Below are 22272 nucleotides of genomic sequence, written 5' to 3'. Positions count from 1 at the left end.
GGAAACACCAAATGGTGGGAGCAGCCATGAGAGAGAAGGTCGCCACATGCACAGCTACCTGGCAGGAGTGTGGGAATTTCTTTCACTTAACGTCCCTCCCCAACAACCCCCACCAAAACTCCACATTTGAACACTGCTTTCATCGCCCTCCAGCGGACTTCTCCACGTTCCCTCTTCGCTCTTCCCCTATTTATATTCCACCCACCTCCTTTACCCTAACTTTCCCTTCTACTTTCTCGGTTTCTCCCTCCCCAAACTCGTGATGGCTCTTGCTCCTACCTCTTCCTTCTCTCTTCCCTCCAGGTCCTCCATTGCTCATCCGCCTCGCCGCCCTTTCACCGTCCGGTGTTCCGTGGCTGTCGCGCCGGCGGCCGCCAGGGCCTCCAAGGAGCACCTTGTGAAGTCGGTGAAAGCGAGGCAGATCATCGATAGCAGAGGCAATCCGACGGTGGAAGTTGATCTGGTCACCGATAATCTGTACCGATCCGCCGTTCCCAGTGGGGCCTCCACTGGGATCTACGAGGCGTTGGAGCTCAGAGACGGTGATAAGAATGTTTATGGTGGTAAAGGTGTTCTCAATGCTGTCAGCAACATCAATCACCTCTTGGCTCCCAAACTCGTTGGTCTTGATGTCAGGTAACTTTCTTTTGATTTTTTCTACTATTTTTTTTCCTCTGAGTTTGTAAGTTTAGAATAATTAAAAGTTGATGCTTTTATGCTTTTATTCTTTTTATTAAAAACAGAAACCTTTGTTTTAATTTTTAATTTTTATTACTTCTCGTTGGTGCTTTGGGTCATTGCTGAAATCTTTTGTTTGTTGGTTACTGTTTTTTTTTTTTTTTTTTTTTTCTGTCTGTTTGTTTGGACGAAAAGTATTTCCTGAGAAAAATTACTAGAAGAATGTATATTTTTTATTGCCTTACCGTTTAGCTTTAGGAAAATTTACGATGTCCCTTTAGTTATCTTTGAGAAAAATACTCTGAGAGTCAGAAGCTATACGGTGTAATTATGTTGAATATTGGCATATTGATGAAGGATGTTTGAGAAGTTGGTTTTGTTTCTTAGTGGCTTGGCCAAGTTGTCTCAAGTCTCACTGTGGAAGTGTCCACGAAGATGCTGATACGATTTGCATTGTACTTAACATTGAGTCAGGATGTACAGGTTGTTGGCAGAGGTTTGAGGCCATGGGGACTAGTGCATAGTGCATGTCAGAACCTTTGGATGTCCCAAAAGCTGAACTTGAATTTGTGCTGTTTCACTTGTTGAATTTGAGATGGACTAAGGTAGGTTTAACTAAAACTTAGTTCGGCTGTGTTTCATAACCGTTAACTAACATACTAGTTAGACAGATCTAGTTTGTGATATAAGCCCTCAAGAAGCTGGTGTATGTGTACATCTGGTAGTCGGGTTAGGGGTAGAAGTGAGCCAAGGTGTGCCTGGCATTTTAGCTCCATTATCTGGGTTATGTTTGACTCACTTCATGTTTTTTAACAATCATATCGAGCTTGTTATTTATTGCAACCCAACATTTCTCATGTTGATTTCTTTTCCTGCTTATTTCTGTTCTGTTTTCTTTGTCACCTGGGTCTCTCTGTTCTTTCTTTTCTGATGTCTGAAATGAATGATTTTGTGTTGGAATCATTAACTTTTACTTTTAAGGATGCAAATCAGTGATTGCAACATACTGCAAACCCTATTCAATTCTTCAGAGCTCTCTTTCTTTTCAACCATTTGTTTTGTGTAGTTCCTTAGAGTGTCGTGTTATTGAAGTTCACAACTATATGTAACCGTTCACATGTCTAATCAAACTGAGCCTGGTGTGCCCAAACTTGACGTTTAAATCAACTGAGCATGAAACATAAATATTGACACTAAGTTGACAAACAAGTTTTTTTACTGAACTGAGCTCAAAACTCTTGACATTAAGTTGACAAACAAGCTTTTTACTGAACTGAGCTCAAAACTCTTAACATCAGCCTGGTTCAATTAACAGCCTAAGCCAGATTGATAAAAGGGAAGTTCTGGTAATGAAAGGTAGAAAATAAACAATGGAGTTGGGAAGAAAAAAGAGCATTCATTGGGAGAAAGATGTACAATTTGTTTGGGACACCACAAACATTTAACCGTCGCATTACGTACTTTTTCTTGTGGGGCAGGTGATTGTTTCTTGTCACAGCCAAATCTTTCTTCATGTGCTTATCATCCTGAATTTCCTATAAAACTCAATCTTTGTTTGTTTTATTTTGTTCTTGCTTGAGAATAGATTGTTTTGTATATTGATTATAAGGTTCTGACATTTTTTCTCTTTATTTTTCTTAAGGAATCAAGCCGAAGTTGATGCCATCATGCTAGAGTTTGATGGAACCCCAAATAAGTCAAAACTTGGGGCTAATGCAACACTGGGAGTGTCTCTCAGCGTGTGTAGAGCAGGTGCAGGAGCAAAGGGAGTGCCATTATACAAGCATATCCAGGAATTGTCTGGAACCAAGGAGCTTGTTATGCCTGTTCCTGCTTTCAATGTGATAAATGGTGGCAGCCATGCTGGAAATAATCTAGCTATGCAAGAATTCATGATCTTACCAGTGGGTGCAACCTCGTTTGCCGAGGCCCTCCGCATGGGCAGTGAAGGTTAGCAAACCAATTATTTTGTTATTGCATTTTTTACTTTCTGGGCTATTCTTTCCCATAGAGTTTCTTTTTTGGAAATCATGCACATTTACTGAAGGTTAGCAATGATCAGGCTGATTTGTGCCTTTGGACTTTGGATGATTTGAGTTCCATACTGTTAATGATTTTCCACACACAGTGTTTGGGTGCAGTTTCTATTTTGATGGCCAATTGAAAAGGTTCTATGATTATGCAGTTCTTTAGTTGTGATATTGTTGATGCAATAATCCATCATAAATGATAGGAAAGATAAATAACCATTTTTAATTTGTGGGGGCAGTGAAGTTTATCATACACTGAAGGGAATTATCAAGGCAAAATATGGACAAGATGCATGCAATGTTGGGGATGAGGGGGGATTTGCTCCCAATGTTCAGGATAATAGGGAGGGGTTGGTTCTGCTTATGGATGCAATTGAAAAGGCTGGTTACACAGGCAAGGTAGGCGGGTTGTTGCTTTTCTTTTCTTTTGCAGTTTGATTTTCCTTGCAGCCTTTAAGGACTCCAAATAAATGATGCAGATCAAAATAGGAATGGATGTTGCAGCTTCAGAGTTCTTCACTAAAGATGGGAAATATGATTTGAATTTTAAGAAACAACCAAATGATGGAGCTCACGTTCGCTCAGCTCAGAGCCTTTGTGAACTCTACAAGGAGTTTGTCAAAGATTTCCCTATTGTGTCTATTGAAGATCCCTTTGACCAAGATGATTGGAGTTCATGGGCTTCATTACAGTCCTCAGTTGATATCCAACTTGTAGGAGATGATTTGTTGGTAACAAATCCAAAGAGAATAGCTGAAGCAATAGAGAAGAAAGCTTGCAATGCTTTGCTATTAAAGGCAAGTTTCCATATCTACAATGCTCTGCTATTATTTTTATTTACTGTCTATATCGCTAACGTTATCCTCTTTCATTTCCTGAATTTAAGGAGTTGACATTGTTTTGCTTCAGTCCCTTCTTTCACCAGCTCGGTCTTACTTTTCCCCCATGCTCTGCAGTTCTGGTTTCTGTAATCAGTCTTGTCATTTCATTCATGAATTTTAACCTGAAAATCTACCTTAGTCTAAGACATTTGTGGAAGTGGGGAGGCATTGACAGTCTGGGAATCATCCAGAGGACTTGGAGAGAGATAGATTACAAAGCTAGGAATGGAGATGCTGCCTGTTGGATTTTGAAGGGGTATTAGACTAGAATTTCTATAAAAAAACAAGTTATATATAGTCTACTTTGATTTGATTATGTTTAGGTTAGTGTAAGGTCATCTTCTTGGTATTGCCCTTAAACTGTCATGCTATTCTGTCACATGGACCACACTGTCCTTAGTTTAGAACAATGATAGCTGTTGCAAGCAGGATTGCAAACTAGTACCTAACCATGTTAGCTTCATCTGTGGGACTTCAATTCTTTGGGTTTCTTTATTGTGTGGAGTCTATTTTGATCTTCAGAGTTTATGGGTGACAGATTATAAATCTGAAAAAAAGCTTCATGCAGCCAAATCCATATAATGACAGGATGTTCTAGAATTATATTTCGTTTAGAGTTGAAGATTTTTATTATTTTTATTTGTTTAATCAAAATAAAAGCAAAAAGATTTTGGTCTTGTATTTCACCAAGAAAATCAGTGTGTGGTTTTATATCTAAACAGGAGATGAGTTGTACAGCAGTAGTTACTGGTTTGTTCTATGGTTGATCATCATATCTCCTAATGAAATATTTCATGTTGATCCTGATCTTATCTTAATATTTACCCAAATGATTGCTATTAAAGGTTAACCAGATAGGCACCGTGACTGAATCCATTCAAGCTGCACTAGACTCTAAAGCTGCAGGATGGGGTGTGATGGTCAGTCACCGGAGTGGTGAAACAGAAGATAACTTCATAGCTGATCTTTCTGTGGGCTTGGCAAGTGGACAGGTTCTATCAGCTGAACTCCTTGAGCTCTATTATGTGTTCTGCTTTTTATTGTTGCTGCTTGAAATTAACCATTTTATGTTTTGTCATATAGATCAAGACTGGCGCTCCTTGCCGAAGTGAGCGGTTGGCCAAATATAATCAGGTATAAGTGAAATCTTTTCCTCTCTCTGATGCTTGTATTGCTGAACATGTGGATTTTTTTTAGACATAATTGGATAAAATTTACATATTTCAAGAAGCTTTTTTATGAGAGCCAATTTAGTAGTTAGGAGCAGTTTGATACTGTTTAGTCTAGCTTTTTATAGCCCTAATCCTGAAGTTCACCTGGTTGGGTATCCTAAACATCTGTTTAGTTCAGATTTGAGTGGCTAGGATTATCTGATCAGACAGTGTCTAGCTTGAGATTGTGACTCAGCTCAATGATTTGGTTGTTCAAACATGTCTAGTCAATATGGGATTCATGGCTGGATATTCTTTTATTAATAAAAAATAATGAAAGTGGTGGAAAAATCTTTCAGAATTTCCAGTATTTTGTCTTTCAATCAATTTCTATTTGCTGCATATTGACCATTTTCTTTGATAATCATCATGACTCATGGTCAGTAACCTGACTATTGCTTTCCTTTCTTTGTGGGGTTTCGATTTGGTTGCAGCTTTTGCGCATTGAAGAGGAACTTGGACATGTGCGTTATGCCGGTGAAGCTTTCAGATCACCCTAGGAAAAAAAGAAAGCTCTGACTGCTTTATTCGCAATAAGGTACTTGGATCAAATACACCATAAAACAAGTTGAGCTCCTAGTAAAACCAGGTTTGTGAGAAAGTAGGAAAGGTTTTTAGGTAACCAATCTGCTGAGATGTCATTTGAAGCACCAATGCTAATGAGCTCATTTTTTATTGAGAGTGATCAAATAAGTCAGTTTTGCTTTGGAACTGTCAGCTGGATTTTGCACGGAACTGGTTGAAAGTGTGTGTATTGTGTAACTTAGATCTGAACTGCCAATGTTTGTAATTTATCTATGCCCTTAAATGAAAAGCTCATTGAAAAAATGTCTAGTTCGAGTCAGAGGTCTACTGTGTTTCAATGGTTAAAAAACCTTTGCAGGTGGGGGTAGTCTCCTTTCATCATATATGTTGCTTTTTATACAGGTTGTGCTTCTTTGGGTGCCATTACAATCAGAGCATTCAGGCTAAGCCCCATTCAGGAAGTTGAACAAAGCCTAGAAGTCATCTTTCCTATATAACAACAACATAATAATAATTGGAGAACAAAGTCATTTTTATTTTTTATTTTTTTCTTCTTTTTTGGAGAATGAAGAAGGGCGGAAGGAGAGAGAAACGATCACTGCAACCCAATGCCTCTATTAAAACACTAACATGTTGTATCAACTCTCTTTCCAACCTCCCCTTCCATATGGTCTTTTCCTCCGTTCACTCTATGCCTAATGAGAGAAATCTCACATCAAGTGCCTAATCTTTTGGTTGTTAGTCGAGGTTGTACGATCAAGTTTAATAAATAGTCTTATGAAGCTCATTTGCTTTACAACTCATCTTCATGGGACGCATATGTAATACCATTAAGGCTGTTGCCCTGCCAACCTTAACCTCAATTTCAATTTCAACATCGAATACGCTAATCCATTCCTCTTTTGTATTAGACTTAAGCAACCAATTTGCTGCAATCACAACCCCTTGGGCACATTCTTTAACAGAAAGGACCCCTAAGTTCACACAGCCACAAAAGGACCGATTGTACATGGTTCACATAACCTCAATAGAACTATAAACAACACACAACACAACTTCTTGTTGCAAATATGTTTGCTGGTCGAAGGCGAACTTGATTATAAAGCACCTCCTTTCATGAATGTCAGTTCACTGTGATCAAATATGTTCTGGGGATCGGTTCAGACACAAAGATAATTGTGCGCTAAACCTGAATAGCTGGCCCAGCATATACACCCTGGCGCATGTAAAGATCATCTGGTGTTTCTATCTCTGCAAGCCATGCATAGTCCTCTTCTTTTCCACTTATCTCAGCTTCATTTCCAGTTGCTGCAGCGAAGTTATAGTCAACAACTCACTCAGATAATTATTCGTTTATATGGAAAACGATACTAAGTCACACGTAACTTTTGAAGGGTTTCAAGTTACAAACACAGGATTGCAGAAAATTAAACAAACAATGAAAAAAAAAAAAGAGAAAAGAAAAAAGAGGAATTACTTACAGAAGCTGGAATAAGGGTAGTCATGGTAGTAAGTACATTTCCTGCCAGAAGCTTCTTGGTAAGGAGGTGCAAGAACGTCAAGCACAGCACAAGGAGTGATTGCAGTGAAACAATGCAGATTCCCCCCACTCTTAGGATATAGAATCGAGGTCCCAACTGGTGCTGTTAGAACTTTATCCACAGCCAACTTTGCCAATCTTACTGCCAAAGAAAGGGGGAATTTCATCATTTCTTGTTTGGACAGTTTAGATTTCTCATATAGACACCAAGACAAACACATATGAGCTACTCTGATGCCTGCCAAAACCATCAATTAATCCAGTTCCAAGGAAGTACATCGATGATCCCCACCCCATTGTGATGGGATCTAAGTCCAGTACAATCAATAGCCAACCGGTTGCCAATCATACCGAAACACTTTGGTCGGAACATTCATGATGGAAATGTCCAAATACTTAAGATTCTCTGTGATTGTCAACAGGTCAACAATTACAATGACTGTAGAGGAACCAACCCCACAGTGATGAAGCCAGCACCTGGGATGCAAGTGCCCAAACTATGAGCAAGGAATAGAAGGTGGCTGTGGTTTTATTAGTACGAGACTTGACCACAAGAGTGTTAAACCATTCAGCTTATCAGCCAGTAGTTCAAGTTTTTAGTGCCAATGTTTTGGGCAATACTGGTTAAGAACAGAAATTATTTGAAGCTATATTTTCTTTCAAAATAGCATAAACTGTGATCATGATTTTATCTTCTCTTTCATTAAACTAGATCAAACTTCGCAGGTTTCTATCATATTACCTTTCTAATTTTTAATTATTTGACCATTTGCATAACATATTTATGGTCATCTTCTTAGTTCAGTCCATGAAGCGGACCTTTTATGGGTCGATCAAGCAATGATTTTACCGGTGTCTACTTGAAATGGAGTACCCTAGACCAGATGACAGCCAACTAGATGACAGCTGTAATTTAATATTGTACATTCACATGGAGCTAAGAGATATCAGTTTCATCTTGTCTTGAACCAAATTCAATTTGAAAACAATGGTCACAAAAATACTGGCAGCGAAAATGATAATAAGGAAATCTCATTCATGTTTTTGGAGTACCTAGAAATCACTGCCAAGATTAATGAGGGGACTGAAGAAAAAGAGCAAGATTTTATGATTTTTCACATTTAGCTTACTCCAATTCCTCTAACAAGGATGCAGTATTAGAACCATGAATTTTAGAATTATTTCATGTTCAATAATTTCCAGAAACTAGGATAGGATCCTGACAGTAAATGATGAGATCTATCAGAAGAATTATTGACTAACTCAAGCTAGAATTGCCTTCTTTTTGAGGCCAAGAAATGCTGTGTCATAATTCATGACTTCAAAAAAAGTTTTAAAATCAAACCTGTAAAGTAACCTGGTCCCTTGCCTTTCTGGATGCGGGCAGGCTCAACCCAATCATAAGCTTTCACATGCAAGGAGCCATATAGAACTTTGCTCAAAACAGTCATCCCAGGATGGTCATGAAGTGGAATAACTGAAGAAGTAGGAAAGCAGAATATGCACATCTGCATAAAGCCATTTGCTAGATTCACAACTCCACATAAAGTCATTTACATAAATGGCTGGTCAAAAATGCTGTAAAAAGGACCTCCACCACATAAGTGAAAACCTCCAATTTTCCAAAACGAGTTTCTGGAACCAAAAATTTTCCAAGATCAAGTTTTTAGAAAGAGTCCAACTAATATCAAGTAAGGTGATGTATTTAAAAATTGCAAAAATTTGATAATGCTAGTATGATGGACTCCATTTCACAACACATTACTTTCATCATGATAAACAATTATGGGGTGCTTAGATGCCCCATGAATATTGGTCCTTGTGTTTTACAGAGCAACAGGAATGGATTCATTTGAGTTCATTGTGTTTTCTTCTAGTAGGTCTAATGAGTCCATTTATTTTTCCTAGTACTCCTTTAGATATGGGCTTTTTAAGATTTCACTAGATCATTTTGTCTCAAACTTTTCAATTGTTTGGGGAAAAGGGTCTGTTTTCTACAATGACCATGCCAGGGGGATAATTTTTTATTTTCCCCTTTTCTTAACTGGCAAATAAAAGTAAATATATTAAAAATCGCCCAACAAAAGTGGGTGTAACTAGGAAAAGAAACAGCATACAAAGTGCAGTACAAAATGAAGAAAAGAAAATAAAGTGCACAAGGCCCAAAATGGCCAAATCCATTTTCAAAAGTGCATGTTCCTATGTGTATACAACACTCTTCCTAAGTGCTTCCAGCTTTCCAGGAACTATGAGAAGAACAAACATGAGCTCTCAAATAACCCAAAGGAATGTATCCAATAGGCATCTGGAAAAGGTAAAACTGATTTAAATGAGTTAGGTTTGTTCCTTGAAAATTATTGTAACACTCATGGAAGCTTTAGCACAGGTTGAAGAACCTAGACGACAAGAGGACAACACAGGAGTAGATTAGTGAAAACTAAAATCAGTCCAAAAAGATAGACGTAGCTGGGAGGAAAATGACTTCAGGGATGAATATACAGAATAATCTTATATGGAGTACTCTGAGATGACTTCAAATCAAATGCCTGAACAAATTCTTTGTGGAAAACTATTAAGAAGGTCAAACTTACCGTAAAACTATTACATTCAAAGATATCCAAGTATGTTATTGGTTGAGCCCATCGAGCTATCCTATTAAATCCATTAAGTCCAAAGATGCCATGCCCTCGATCATCCTCTGGATTGTCCTCTCTCAGCCCAACATCAGCAGGACCAATTGTGTCTGAAACAGTCAGCGATTACAAGTGAAGTATCAGAAGCATCAAGCCAGCTTGTTATAGTATCTTGTGTTTCATTAATTATATAAGATTATGCTTATGTATTTTGAGCAATCCAATATCCCAAAACTTGAAATATTAGGAAACAAGTGTTTCAACGCAAATGGATTATCAAGAATACAAGGAAACATAAAATCTCAATTATATGCACTTTTCATACTTCTTTACCAATTATTTTCTTGAAAAATGGCAGCATACCATTATATAGCAGAATTCATGGACAAATTCAGACCGGAGTTAAGAACTTCAAGAGTGATGAATCAAATAATTTTGTTTTATAAGTAAAGATAGGTACATATAAATTAGTAATAGAAAAAGGCACACCAAAGTACACATGACATATACAAGGAGCATCTAAAGGAAGGCCTTGAAAGATAGTACACAAAAAACATCCTGACACTTGACAAGACCCCACCCATTCTATAAAATCAAACAAAAGCATTGAGTCTTCACTTATGTACATCCTAACCTAGATTGAAAGATTACAAAGGAATGAAAGTTTTATCTTTTGATCATTCTATTTCTTATCTTCTAAAGCTCTTTGATTATGCTCCCGCCAAATTGTTCAAAAAAATGTAAAAGAGGACAGCTTTCCATACCTTTTTCCTTTTCTTCCCTTCAAGAGAGTCATGCCAACTTAAAAGAATATCTTTCACTGAAAAAGGGATCACTCAATCAACATTAAATAAGGAAAATAATAGGTGTCATAGAATCCTTGCTTTGGAGTAGTGAAGAAGAATGTGATCAATAGATTCCCCCTCTAATTTACAAAGATAATATTTATTCACTAGTGGTCGCCCTCTCTTCTGGAGATTGTCTAAAGTTAGAACTTTTCCCCAACTGGCTTCCCATGCAAAAAAGCTCACATTGGATGGGACCCATGGGTTCCAGATAATATTCATTGGAAAATGGACCGTTCTCCCCACTTTCAAGGCCGCATAGAAAGATTTGACTAAAAACAATCCTTTGTGCTTCTTTCCAAATCACCTTGTCGTTATCTTGTCATCATCCCTTGCAACATGGAAAAAAGAAAGAAATCTCAACAATGTCCAATTCCTAATCATTAAAGTGCCTAGTAAAACATGGAATCCAATATCCACCCTTCTTAAGTCTTCCCACAATTCCACCACCCAGGACTCCTTTGACATAGCGAACACATACAAAGAGGAAAAGGAATTACACAAGGGCTCCTTGGCAAATTATCTATCTGTCCAAAAGTAAACCCTTCTGCCATTACCCACTTCAAAGGAGGTTACACTAAAAAAAAAATCTCACCCCTTCCTAATGGCTTTCCAAACATCAACCCTATAACCACCTCTAACTTCACAAGGGTGCCATCCCGCTCCCTAATTCCCATACTTCCCTTCTATAATCTGCTTCCAAAAAACTTCCCCATTAGAAACATATCTCCAACTCCACTTGTCAAAGAGGGCCTGATTCAGAAGAGAGAGACTTCTAATACCCAAACCCCCATTTCCCTTATTTATGCAAATAATCAACCAACTAAAGAAATGAAGCTTTGCTCCAAAGTCCCACCTCCTCAAAGAAAGTCCATTTGAATCTTCTTTAATCTTAATTTGACCTTTCTAGGGATTACAAACAAAGACATGTAATAGATTGGCAAGCTCGACAAAGTACTTCTAATCAACATAAGTCTCCCTCCTATAAAAATATATTGCCCTTCCTACATCGACAGTCTTTTGGAAACTTATTTACCGCTTCATCCCAAACTACTTCTAGTTTGCAAGGGGCTCCCAAAGGCAATCCTAGGTAAGTAGAAGGAATTTTCCCCACCTTGCAACCCAATTCCATTGCCAAAACATCTACATTTGTAACCCCTTCAATTGGAATCAATTCTCTTTTTCCAGATTAATTTTAAGCCTTGATTATGCTTCAAACCACGTGAGCAGCCAATTTAGATGAACTGATTGATTTTAGGAGTCCTCACAAAAGAACAAAGTATCACCTGCGAACAAAAGATGATCATAGGGAACCAAAAAAAAAAAAACTGCACATAGAAATCACTACTTAAAAATTCCTTTTTATTCATGAGTTCTGCAGTTATTCCCCTAGAAAGTGGTTAGAAATGAGGAAACATAAATTGATGATTGGAAGGCTCTATAAGGACAAGAGAAGGACCCAAGTTAATTAGAACAAAAGCAGTGAGAAACACAATAGCCAACAGCTTGGTGGGAGATATGCGCCCCCCCCCCCCAAGTTGGATCACTAAAAAGGATTTCCTCAGTCAACCCAAAGTAGTAGAGTTACAAAGCTTTCTTAAGTGGAACTGAGTTAGTGGGATTTTTTGACATTATCATATGCTGCCCAAGAAATTCTAGAGGAAGAAACTGTGATATTTTCTCTTTAAAATTATGTTTGGTTCCAAGAAAGTATTAAGAAGAAAAAATGTTAAGAAAAATGATTTTCTCATATTTAGTTTTATCACATAAAATACGAAAGAAAATAAAATAGAACTAAAATTAGTTAGGAACTTATGCACTTTCAGGTCAAGAAGAGTTAAAATAAGTTAAATGAATTTGAAATAGGATCCAAAATATTTTATTGACTTTAAGTCTATTTTTTATTTTCTTTTCTTCTACTTTTCCTCTCACTTTTTTTCCTCGCATTCTCCATGTGAAACCAGATATAGCCTAAAAGAATTATCCATTGTATCATTGTCATTATGGGGCTGGCTATTGAAATTCTGTCCTCCATTTTCCATCCTATTCAAATAAATATCTGCTCTAACAATGACCCTTCAATAGTATATTCCGGAAAATTTTTCAGATTCTAGTCTGCTACAACTTCCTCCTTGATCCTAACTCTTGGACTTGGGTATGTTGATAAACAAAGTAGAATAAACAAATAGACACAAAAAAACAGCAGTTTGAATCATTCATGGACATGTTTTTCCCCTTAGAAACATTTAATTATTTTCATATCCCACTTCTTCAATCTCAATATTAATCAAATTACATCACAAATTGGAAGCTAATACCAAACAAATGCAAAAATTTCAGATTCAAATGAAACCCAATACTTCTCATGTTTGAATTTATCGATTTCAGCTTCAAAACAAAGCAAACCCACATGCAGAATTAAGTAAATTTTTCATATAAACTTGAAATTACGCAGAAAAGAAGGAATAGAGAAATACCCAAAAGAGAGGAGAGTTTGTGAATAGCTTGAGAAGGAGGAGGTGTTCCTGAAGGAGAAAAGGTCTTTTTGCAGAGGTCGTATAAGGCTTGTATGGATGTGCTCTTCTTCGCCATTTTCACAGAAAATGGGCTTTCCCTTTTTTCCTGAGAAAATATTGCATTTGAGACGTTTATTCATAGTTTTTTGCTTAAATTTATTTCCTTATATTCTTTTAAAAAAAATTGATATAATAATCATTTGTTACCTTATAATTTTCTTAGATAGCTTCCTTAAAACCCATATCACTAATTTATCACTGAGATAAAATGGTATCATCTTCTAGAAAAATCCTTTAATCAACATTATTTCCCGAGTTTCACAGAAAAATTTAATATTTATTTCTCATAAAAGATATTGTTGTGAAATTTAGAACTATTTGTCACATTTGGGCTTTTTTTTGGAAAAAAAATATTTCTCATTTAACGTGATAAAAACTTTAATTCTCAATTTTTTTTAAATTTATATTTTAAAAACAAGGCTTTTATATTTTAGTGAACTTTAAAGTTGGGTGACTCTTTTTAAGTTCAAAGCAGACAATATTTACGCGATTAAAAACAGATTATTATAAATGATATTAAACTCAATCCAAAACTTAATATAAAAGTTTATTTCACTTCGTGAGTGACATTTGTTGTTTGATTTCATAATTTTATGGAATACAACGATAATATGTTTATGTGAAATGTTTATGATGTTCTATATGAGATATAAGAGTAAGTTTTTAACGTTATATAAATATGAATTGCTCTTAATAATGTAAACACATTTGAAGTCGTGAGAATCCCTTGAGGTTCAGAGTAGACAATATTTATATAATTAAAAATGAGTTTTTATAAAATAAAAGGAACAATATTTTCTTTTTTCTAGTTTAGAAAATATAGAAAAAAAGAAATTGAAATTTTATAGCTCATTTGCTTCTTAATATGTTAGCTTAACGAAAATAAAACTTTAAAGAATTAAAGCAAGTGTTAGGGTTAAAATATCAATAAAACGAAAAAATTAATTTAATTTAATTTAAATGGCCTCTTGGTGAAAAATTAAAATATAAAATATATTATTATTTTCTTTTTTTCTTTTGCACTAAATGAGAAAAGATTCACCCATCGAACACGTAGAAAGGCTGGGCAACTAAAAATTTGGAGGCATTCGTAATTATGTGAAAATATAGGGGTGTGAATATAATTGTCAGAAAAACAAAGGGAGCTATGGAAGGGGGGAGAAGCGTCTTCTTGCACACACACCAGCCATTCTCTCCCATTCAAATTTTCTTCCATTTTGAAGTTTTTCTCTTGGCGGGAAAGAACTTCCAACTTTCCTCTCTCTTCTAGAGTTAGGTTTTTGGGAAATGGAAGGCAGCGAAAGCGAAGCCATTTTTGAATCTCTAAACCTCAATCCCCAGCTCTTCATCAATGAAGTCCTTAACCTAGTCGATGATTTGCTTGATGGAGCTTTTGATTTCTATCAACAGTAACTTCAACTCTCTCTCTCTCTATATACATATGTATTTATCTATATTGTGTGAAATAATTTCTAGTATCTAAATTTTCCCGTGAATTCATGATGATTCTGCAGGGAAGCATCGAATCTTTTGAGAACGGACGGAACCGATCGCTCTGGTGATATAAACAAGGTGCAAAACTTGACTTTTTTTTTTTTTTTTCTTTGGGTCTTTAATTTTAGGCAATTCGGTTGAATGCTTCCTAATTAGCACTCCTATCTGTTACTTTTATAAGACATTGTTTGGTTTTAAGCACAGCACTTGTAAGGTGGAGTCTTTTGGTTTAATGAGCTTTTTTGTGATGCATCCTGAGTCATGGTGGTTTTTTATTTGTAGGGTATTGGTTATATTCGTAATATGATTCAAGGAGTTTTGGATAAGCGGCTGGAGATGTGGGAGAAGTATTGCCTAAGACACTGTTTTGCTGTTCCTGAGGGATTCTCGATGCCTAAAGCTGTAGGTTCTATATACTCAGTAATGGGGTTTCTTGTTTATATGTAGATTGTACAATTAACAATCTACTTGTTGTCATGTTTGTGTATCTCTACTAGTTTTTTCTTGGGTACCTAGTAATATCTGTTTACAGGTTTTGTGTAGGCAGGACAAAATAAAACATATGGTCTGATCTTATGAACATTATAGGATAGCATGGCTTTAAGATGGAGCTGAAGGCAAACACAAAATTAAATTGAGATAAAACCATAGTTTTAAAAGGCACACTTTAAGTGCTCCTAGGCTCAAGGAGCAACCACTCCCTAGTCATAGCACTTTGCTTGTCAAGACATGCGCCTTATTGAAGGGGCACACCTTGTCGACTTTAGTCTTCCTTTTTAAATACTTTTATTCTTAAAATTTCTAATTATATATTAAAATTAATATAATTTCATTACTTTTTTTATCGAATGTTTCTTTTAAATGTTTGGACTCTTAAATTTTATTGATTAGATTAGATCTTGAATGATATTTTATAAAACTGATATGCATCCCTAATCGCATTTCACTTTCATTAGGCACACGCCTTGTGTTGTGTTTAAGCTATAGGAGACTTCCATGCTTTAGGTGCGCTTTGCACCTTTTAAAACTATGGATAAAACAACATGAGATGTTAGGCCTCATGTTCCTCTTTCAATCATTTCCCCATTAGTTTTCTCACCAAGCAGAGAGAGCTTGTTCAAATTCACTTGTTGGGTCTTTTGAAAGAGCAATGGCCCCAATTCTTTTTCCTCATTTAAACCATATACAAGACAGTACCTTTGCAGTAGATGATATAGGACACAGAAACATTTAAACCAATTCTCTATATTTCAATGGCACATGCTTTGGGTCTGCTCACTGCTTTCTCTAACCCTTGGTCAGACAGAGAAAAGTCTGAAGAAAAATAGTTGGCATCATAGAAACTTTATATGATTTGCCATGTTGCATTTGTAAATAAATTGGTATGAGTGTTATAGAGCTGATTTTCCGTGCATTGAAGTTTTTGATTGCAAATATTTGATGTTATTTTCTGGTAGTTTCATTTATTCTTGTCACCTCCGACCTCTTACTTGAAACCTCATTTTTTTTTTTTTCTATTTTATGGTTTTTTCTTCAGAAAGAAACCATAAAATAGAAAAAAAAAAAAAAAAGAGTTTTCAAGTATTGGTTGGAAAAAATGGCCTCCCAGCTCGAAGCTATCAAAAAGATTTCCTAGTAACATTAGCCCATCCCAAAAATGGAAGGGGGTATGGGGGCAAAAACTTCTTCCACTCTATAATGAGAAAGAACAGTGATTCTAGATTAGAAAAAAAACAACAATGGGGGTATAACGCACGTATCAACATGGTACCTTCCTGGAAGGTCACTGTTAAGGCTACTTAGTGTTGGTTCCCCTGCAGTTCCAGAAATGACAGATACAAATAAAATCCAAATTTATTTTCATTATCTTTTCAAAGTAGAACTAAAAACGATAAGCAAGAATAACGTAGACTAACTCTGAAAAAATAGAATAAAATTAAGATCACAAGGCAGAGTTGATCTGATGCACTGTAATATGCTAGTAACTTTGCAAGTTGGGTAGGCTTTGAAGGAGAGAAGCAGTTTGTATGTATTTACTAATCTTTGATATGATGATTTTTTAGTGCTGATATCTTCCATTGGATGTTCTGTTGAAATTATACATTGAACAAGAAAATATTGCATAGTTACATAACAAACAATAGTTGATGTCAATGTGTTTGGATGGTTGTGTAGAATTGGTTGGCTGTGAGATAAGTGGGATTGATGCAATTGGGGAGATAGTGCATCTTAAAGGTGGAGTTCTACATTGGGTAGAGCATTGGTACTCAAAGCGGTTAAGTTGTTTAGTACAGCAGACATCAAAGCAGAGTTTTCCTGCAGTAATGCTTAGCATTACAGTGAGAGACTGCTCATATTTCTTAGTGCACCTGATACAAAATATGATTGAACAAAGAGTCACCACCTAGTAGAGGTAGTGGATTAGCAGTTGTTTAGATTTTTGAGTCAGTTACCTTAGGAGATGCTTATAGATATGGTTTGAAAGAGTAGGAGAGACAGATGCCATAATCATGAGCATTGTGTGGAAAAATTTGCACAACAGCCCTCATGATATTGATGAGTGGCATAGGGTGCATCAAACAGGTGATCATTAAATTCCTAGGGTGTCAGCTGAACTATGATGAATTTTATTTTCAGAAATGAAATCAGGGTGATGAATGGAAAGCTTGGCTGGAGTAACCAGCTGAGGACAATCTTTGAACTTAATACTGAGTGATAAATGCAAAGGGCTGAGATCCTTCATATCAAGTTATTTATGGAGATGACATGTATGGACTGAAAGATCATGCTTTGAAGGATGGATAGCAATGATATCTGCTACATATTATAGAAGAAAAAAAATTGCTGGAGATTCACCAAGGGGTGTTTGAGTGGTCTATATGTGTAATGGGAGGGCCATGCAGTTGGTTGTGATTTCTCTGTTATCGCCATCTTTTGTTTGGATTATCTATCTATTTATCTACGTATCTATCCATCCATCTATCCATCTATCCGTCCATCCATCCATCCATCTATCTATCTATCTATATATATATTGTAGGATTCAATAAACCACAACATTTGCAGATGGTATTATTTTATGCTTAGCAAGCTATTGGCATAACACCCTTCAGGAGCCACTGTTGAGCATTTATCATTGCTGCAAATTTTAGGTAAGAAGATAAACACCGATCATGTGAAAGAGAAGTAGCATAGGTTTTGTTGTTAGCTGGAAAACCTTGAAGGGTACAGGTGACAAGCTCTTCATTATTCATGAGACTTATCAGTCAGTTGATCAACAGATCCTTTGATTTGGTTTACATATTCAGCAATCAGTTGACTTCTTTACATCAGTGGTTCTGAGATTTGTCTAGAAAGAATTGGGCATATTTTTGTCCAGAAAAAGGTCTGACTTCTGCTGTACCCTCAATTGGCTATACAAATTAACTGATCATGTATTAAGGGAATTTGAGGGTTTAAGGGATTTAGATAAAGAATATCAACCCCCTGATTCTAGGTGGGGCAGTGAACATGGCTTGCTCTCATCAGTTTTATGGAAGACATTCCTATCTACTTCACATGCTTCCAATGGGAAAATCACAAAGGTGAGCCTACCATTTTCTTCTTTCAATAGAAAATACATTGAGGTTGCATCTCTTAAATTTATATTGATACGAAATCCTGTCATGGGAAGCTTCAATTGATTAAGGCCAGAAGAGTTTTTCCCATAATCTGATCCACATTTGAAATTTTTGTACTATTAATGATCAGGTTTATCATGGTTTGCTATTGATCAGCTATTATAATAAATCAATCCACATGTGCTGTGTTTTATCTTTTCGGAAAAGACATTTGATTTTAGTGAAAGAGTAATTAAATACCAGTGATCGACTTTCAAAGTAATAGTTTTCCTGGAATATGATTTTTTGGGGTATTACAATGTCTTTCTAGAGTGAAACACCTGGTGACAGTTCAATTAACAAAGATGTGCTGTCTGATCTCGAGCTGGATGCGCAGTTGGATTCATTGAGGGATAAACTTACAGTGGTAATAAGAATTCACATCCTTCTAGAACTTCCTTTTGCATGTGTTTGAGATGATTCTTTATTCTTCTCATTGATTTACTGTGAAATTTCAATGCACTACCCAGGTTGGAAAGGAATCTGCTGAGCTGAACAGAGAGCTCCAAGCATTGGAAAGGCAGTCTGTCTTAAGCAATCAATGTACTGGGTCTGTTAATGAGGCATTGCAGTTATATGAACAAAACAAAGTGCATGACATGTTTCAGGGTAAGCTATTTGAATCTATCTTCTCTGATTCAACAATGATGCATCATTCACTTCTAATCTAGGCATAAGCAGTAGCTTATGCTGTTAGAATAAAATACTATGTGCAGGGAAAAAAAGGTGTCAGTTTTGGAGCTGATCTAAGGGATAGAGTGTTCAATTTTATTAGGAATGCCCTGAATTGCTGCAATATTTACTTCTAGAATCATCAACATAAGAGTAGAGAACCACTTGTTATTGGAATTTTTTGTTTGATTGTTTCTGGTCTAATGTTTATCCATATCTTATTCATATGTTAAACCATGTAATTTACCAATATATTGATTGATCTGGGTCCTTGCCTATGCCATCTGAGGAATCCCCAAGCTGTCACCATTCCAGAGGTTTTCACACTTCCAACATTTTGTGGTATGATACAATAAATCTAGTGCTTAGAAAGCAAAGGAATAGATGCTTCATTTTCTTTCTTCAGAACATAACATGTTAACCAGCTCTGAAAATTTCTTATATACATGTCTCAGTTTGGAATCTTATCATTGAATTATAGAATCCTTGTGCAAAAGAAAATTCAGTTGTCTAATGTGCTGAAGGTTTCTCACTGTTGTCTGGTTTAGAACTTAGAAATAATCCTACCAAAAAAAAAAAAAAACTAATAAAAAGAAAAGATAAAGTTAGAAATAATATAAATCTTATATGCAAGACAGACAATTATATGTTATGGCATGCAATGCTAGCTTTACTTGTCTCAGTAACTGGCTCATTGGGATGAATTGACTCAAAAGCAGTTCCTAAGTATGGATCTTTCTTATATAATTTCATTTCCTAGTTTTGCCCCAATTCCTCCCGTTGGTTAAATGTGCAATATCTCTGCTCAACTTGAGATGAATAAGGATTTCTATATTCGAATGCATAAAGGCTTGCTGGCAAGTGCCTATAGACTTTCTGGTTAAATTAGTTTTGCATTTTTTTGATAATATAGGTTGAAATTTCTAGCACAGCAAATATTTAAATAGATGAATACTTTCTGCAGAGATGATGAGAACTGCATCAGAACTTCGTACTAAAATGGAAAAGATGAAGACCAAGAGGATGGAAGGGATTGAACGTGTTAAAACAGAGAGGATATACAACCCAGACAGAGATTTGTCTATGAGGAATCATGACAAAGGTAAATGGTTAGTGAGAATTAATGCTGCTTTAGTGCCCTGCAAGTTGAATTAAATTGAAGGATAAATAATCCATGTCTATGCTGGGGATTCTCTTTTTTGCAGGCCTATTCAATGCAGAGTTGGAAGATCTTCAAGAATTTTTAGCCAACATAAAGAACATGTGAGTTAAAATATTGTTACGTCAATCTTGTGGCACAGGAGTGATACATTATGCTTGCTGTAGATAATTACTAGTAAGTTTTCCTTACATGCTGTGTAATGGATAGTTATTGGGCCTTATTATATCATCTAGAGTTCTGGTGTTTCCTTTCTACAATATGAAAAATATAATATCCTTTAATTTTCTGATTTGCAATGATGAATTTTAAGGAAAAAGAAAAAATGGCTTTGGAAGCATCCAACTTCAGATAGGTGGAAATTTAGAGAATGACAAAATAGAGATTCTATAAAGCATCTGTCAGACTGGACAGTTATGAATAAAACTCAGACTAAGAAGTGAAACATCTAGTGTCTCTCTTGAAGGACAAGACTTATGTGCTCTTTATGAGCATTATCTGGAAACAACGAAAGTCACAAAAATAAGAACATAAACAATGATGGAACATTTTAAGAAACCAAAGAACGAATAAATCAAAAAACCATCTGCTTTCTTTATTCATCCCTGTCGAATCTTTCCCAGCAGATAAATCAATCAATGAATCCATCAGCTTTGTTTGTTGATCCCAGTTGCATCTTTGACAGCGTCAACAGCACCTTGGGCCTTGGCCTTAATCTGCCCACCAGCCTGCAAGAGTAGAATACATTTATCACTAAGAGAAGCAAAATAGACTAGACGGGCCATGGCAACTATACAAACAAATGGCTCCATAAACATCCTTGTGTCTTGAATCCTTGTGTATGCAATTTGAATTGTTCTATTGGTCAACCATTTGTTGGTTGCTCCAAGGTTGATTGAAATTAGTAGAACAGATTGTTAGGTTCCCCTGAAAGAATTGGATCACGGAACTATCTAATTCTATAAGTGTCTCCAAATGAATTTGATGTATGTTCAGTAGTGTATTTTGAACCTCTTGGCATGATTCCTTTGCAGACTGGCAAGCATCCTTGGCCTTGTCCACCATCTCATCCTTCTTAGCCTGAAGTCATCGAGTATAATAATCTTAGTTAGATTTTGACATACAACATGATGTGTATGATAGACTAGTTGAAAATGGCCACCATGAATAAATGGAAAAGAAGTTGTCTCACCTTGGCCTGGCCCTTGGCCTCACCAGCTTGGAAGGAAACGTCTTCGGATCGGTTGGCCATCTTGTTCTTTAGATGAAGAGGACTTGGAATATGCTACTCAACCTGAACTTCGGTTGTGATGCAAAACCAAGCAAGTATGTTAAGGCATTTATAGGCTTTGGGCAGGAGGACGTTGGTTGACAAGTGTAATTGGACATTGTGCGTGATAGGAGGTTCAGGTGTTGACCTGTGGCTTTGCAGAATTCAAGGGGTTGTTTGGTGGACTGGATCTATTCAAAGGCTGTTGAGGTTTTTGTGGATGGCCAACGACTGAATCTAAAGGACCTGTTTGGCTTTCGGTATATGCTGAAATTCCATGCCTCTTTGTTTCCATATATGCCGTGCTGTGTTCTTCTGATAATTGAAACTTCAATCATTTTTAAAACTTTAAATGTAAAAGAATGTTAGTCCTAACACACTATATTGGTCATTTAATTAATTATAAGATTTTTTTTACTTTTAAAATTTTATTTAATTTTTTATTACAAAACGTTTTTACATTTTATAATTTTTGAAACATTAATCCGTCTATTTATTTATTTATTTTTAAAATTATAGAATGTTTATGTAAAAATTAAAATATTCTAATTTTTTATTTTTTATAAATCTAAAAATATATAAGACTAACAAATTTGCAAGAGATAAATGGAATTGGACCATAATAACACATTAAATGTATAGACATGATCTCTTTATTAAATAAGTTATATGAATCATCTCCAACCTAAATCCATTAATTTTATATCATATTTGACTGTAATTGTTTGGAAGGAATCTATGGGCATGTTTGGTTACTGTTTTTTAAAATTGTTTTGGAAAACAGTTTTTTAGAACAATTTGTAAGAACGGTTTTTTATGTTTTCAGAAAAAAAAAATTGCATTTGGGAACGAAATTCTAGAAAACAATTTTTGTTCTCAGAAAAAAAAAAAAAAAAAAACATGTTCGGTTGAGTTAATAATTTTTTTTAGAATAAATAAAACAAAAAACATGTTTGAAAGTTATTTTTTTTAATTAATAAAGTGTTTTCTTCCATTAATTTGATATTATAAATATATAAATAATTTTCATATGCGTAATTCATTTTAATTTTTTTTAAAAAAATTATTTCATTTTAAAAATTTTACACTAGTTATAATT

General features: G+C 35.7%; 4 protein-coding genes across 4 annotated transcripts; 2 read left to right on the top strand and 2 right to left on the bottom strand.

The window, feature by feature from the left end:
* The first annotated feature begins 90 nt into the window (after positions 1–90).
* Positions 91–5646, top strand: LOC117904423 (enolase 1, chloroplastic). The gene is made up of 7 exons (XM_034817013.1): positions 91–636; positions 2321–2628; positions 2953–3107; positions 3188–3505; positions 4435–4581; positions 4673–4723; positions 5235–5646. Exons 1-7 carry the CDS (start codon positions 263–265, stop codon positions 5298–5300), a joined length of 1419 nt encoding a protein of 472 aa, XP_034672904.1. The 5' UTR covers positions 91–262; the 3' UTR covers positions 5301–5646.
* Positions 5647–6147: 501 nt separating this feature from the next.
* LOC117904149 (plant cysteine oxidase 3) lies at positions 6148–12983 on the bottom strand (the record flags this gene model as incomplete). Its single annotated transcript, XM_034816663.1, has 5 exons — positions 6148–6633; positions 6807–7007; positions 8211–8373; positions 9457–9608; positions 12821–12983. Coding segments are annotated over 5 exons (804 nt in total), but the record flags the coding sequence as incomplete, so codon positions are not given.
* A 1109-nt stretch (positions 12984–14092) lies between these two features.
* On the top strand, positions 14093–20163 carry LOC117904425 (protein MIS12 homolog). Its single transcript, XM_034817015.1, has 7 exons — positions 14093–14328; positions 14434–14491; positions 14696–14815; positions 18344–18439; positions 18543–18681; positions 19709–19846; positions 19950–20163. The coding sequence occupies exons 1-7, from the start codon at positions 14207–14209 to the stop codon at positions 20009–20011; spliced, it is 735 nt and encodes a 244-aa protein (XP_034672906.1). The 5' UTR covers positions 14093–14206; the 3' UTR covers positions 20012–20163.
* Positions 20164–20271: 108 nt separating this feature from the next.
* Positions 20272–21201, bottom strand: LOC117904427 (stress-induced protein KIN2-like). Its single transcript, XM_034817016.1, has 3 exons — positions 21096–21201; positions 20915–20983; positions 20272–20631 (listed from the first exon to the last, which is right to left on the bottom strand). The coding sequence occupies exons 1-3, from the start codon at positions 21153–21155 to the stop codon at positions 20551–20553; spliced, it is 210 nt and encodes a 69-aa protein (XP_034672907.1). The 5' UTR covers positions 21156–21201; the 3' UTR covers positions 20272–20550.
* Between the last annotated feature and the right edge of the window lie 1071 nt (positions 21202–22272).

The sequence above is a fragment of the Vitis riparia genome, chromosome 17, assembly GCF_004353265.1.
Source record: "Vitis riparia cultivar Riparia Gloire de Montpellier isolate 1030 chromosome 17, EGFV_Vit.rip_1.0, whole genome shotgun sequence".
Lineage (NCBI taxonomy): Eukaryota > Viridiplantae > Streptophyta > Magnoliopsida > Vitales > Vitaceae > Vitis > Vitis riparia.
Note: the sequence above shows the minus strand (reverse complement) of the source record. Positions and strands in the feature narration are given on the sequence as shown.

What these genes read in the sequence shown, in the direction of transcription:
- LOC117904423 (XM_034817013.1), top strand. Translation starts at nt 263, where the DNA reads ATGGCTCTTGCTCCTACCTCTTCCTTCTCTCTTCCCTCCAGGTCCTCC. An exon ending in CTCGTTGGTCTTGATGTCAG is followed by an intron (nt 637 to 2,320) that starts GTAACTTTCTTT and finishes ATTTTTCTTAAG; the next exon opens with GAATCAAGCCGAAGTTGATG. An exon ending in AGGCTGGTTACACAGGCAAG is followed by an intron (nt 3,108 to 3,187) that starts GTAGGCGGGTTG and finishes TAAATGATGCAG; the next exon opens with ATCAAAATAGGAATGGATGT.
- LOC117904425 (XM_034817015.1), top strand. Translation starts at nt 14,207, where the DNA reads ATGGAAGGCAGCGAAAGCGAAGCCATTTTTGAATCTCTAAACCTCAAT. An exon ending in TGAGGGATAAACTTACAGTG is followed by an intron (nt 18,440 to 18,542) that starts GTAATAAGAATT and finishes TGCACTACCCAG; the next exon opens with GTTGGAAAGGAATCTGCTGA. An exon ending in AGTGCATGACATGTTTCAGG is followed by an intron (nt 18,682 to 19,708) that starts GTAAGCTATTTG and finishes TACTTTCTGCAG; the next exon opens with AGATGATGAGAACTGCATCA.
- LOC117904427 (XM_034817016.1), bottom strand. Translation starts at nt 21,155, where the DNA reads ATGGCCAACCGATCCGAAGACGTTTCCTTCCAAGCTGGTGAGGCCAAG. An exon ending in AGGCCAAGGGCCAGGCCAAG is followed by an intron (nt 20,984 to 21,095) that starts GTGAGACAACTT and finishes CGATGACTTCAG; the next exon opens with GCTAAGAAGGATGAGATGGT. An exon ending in CAAAGGAATCATGCCAAGAG is followed by an intron (nt 20,632 to 20,914) that starts GTTCAAAATACA and finishes CTACTCTTGCAG; the next exon opens with GCTGGTGGGCAGATTAAGGC.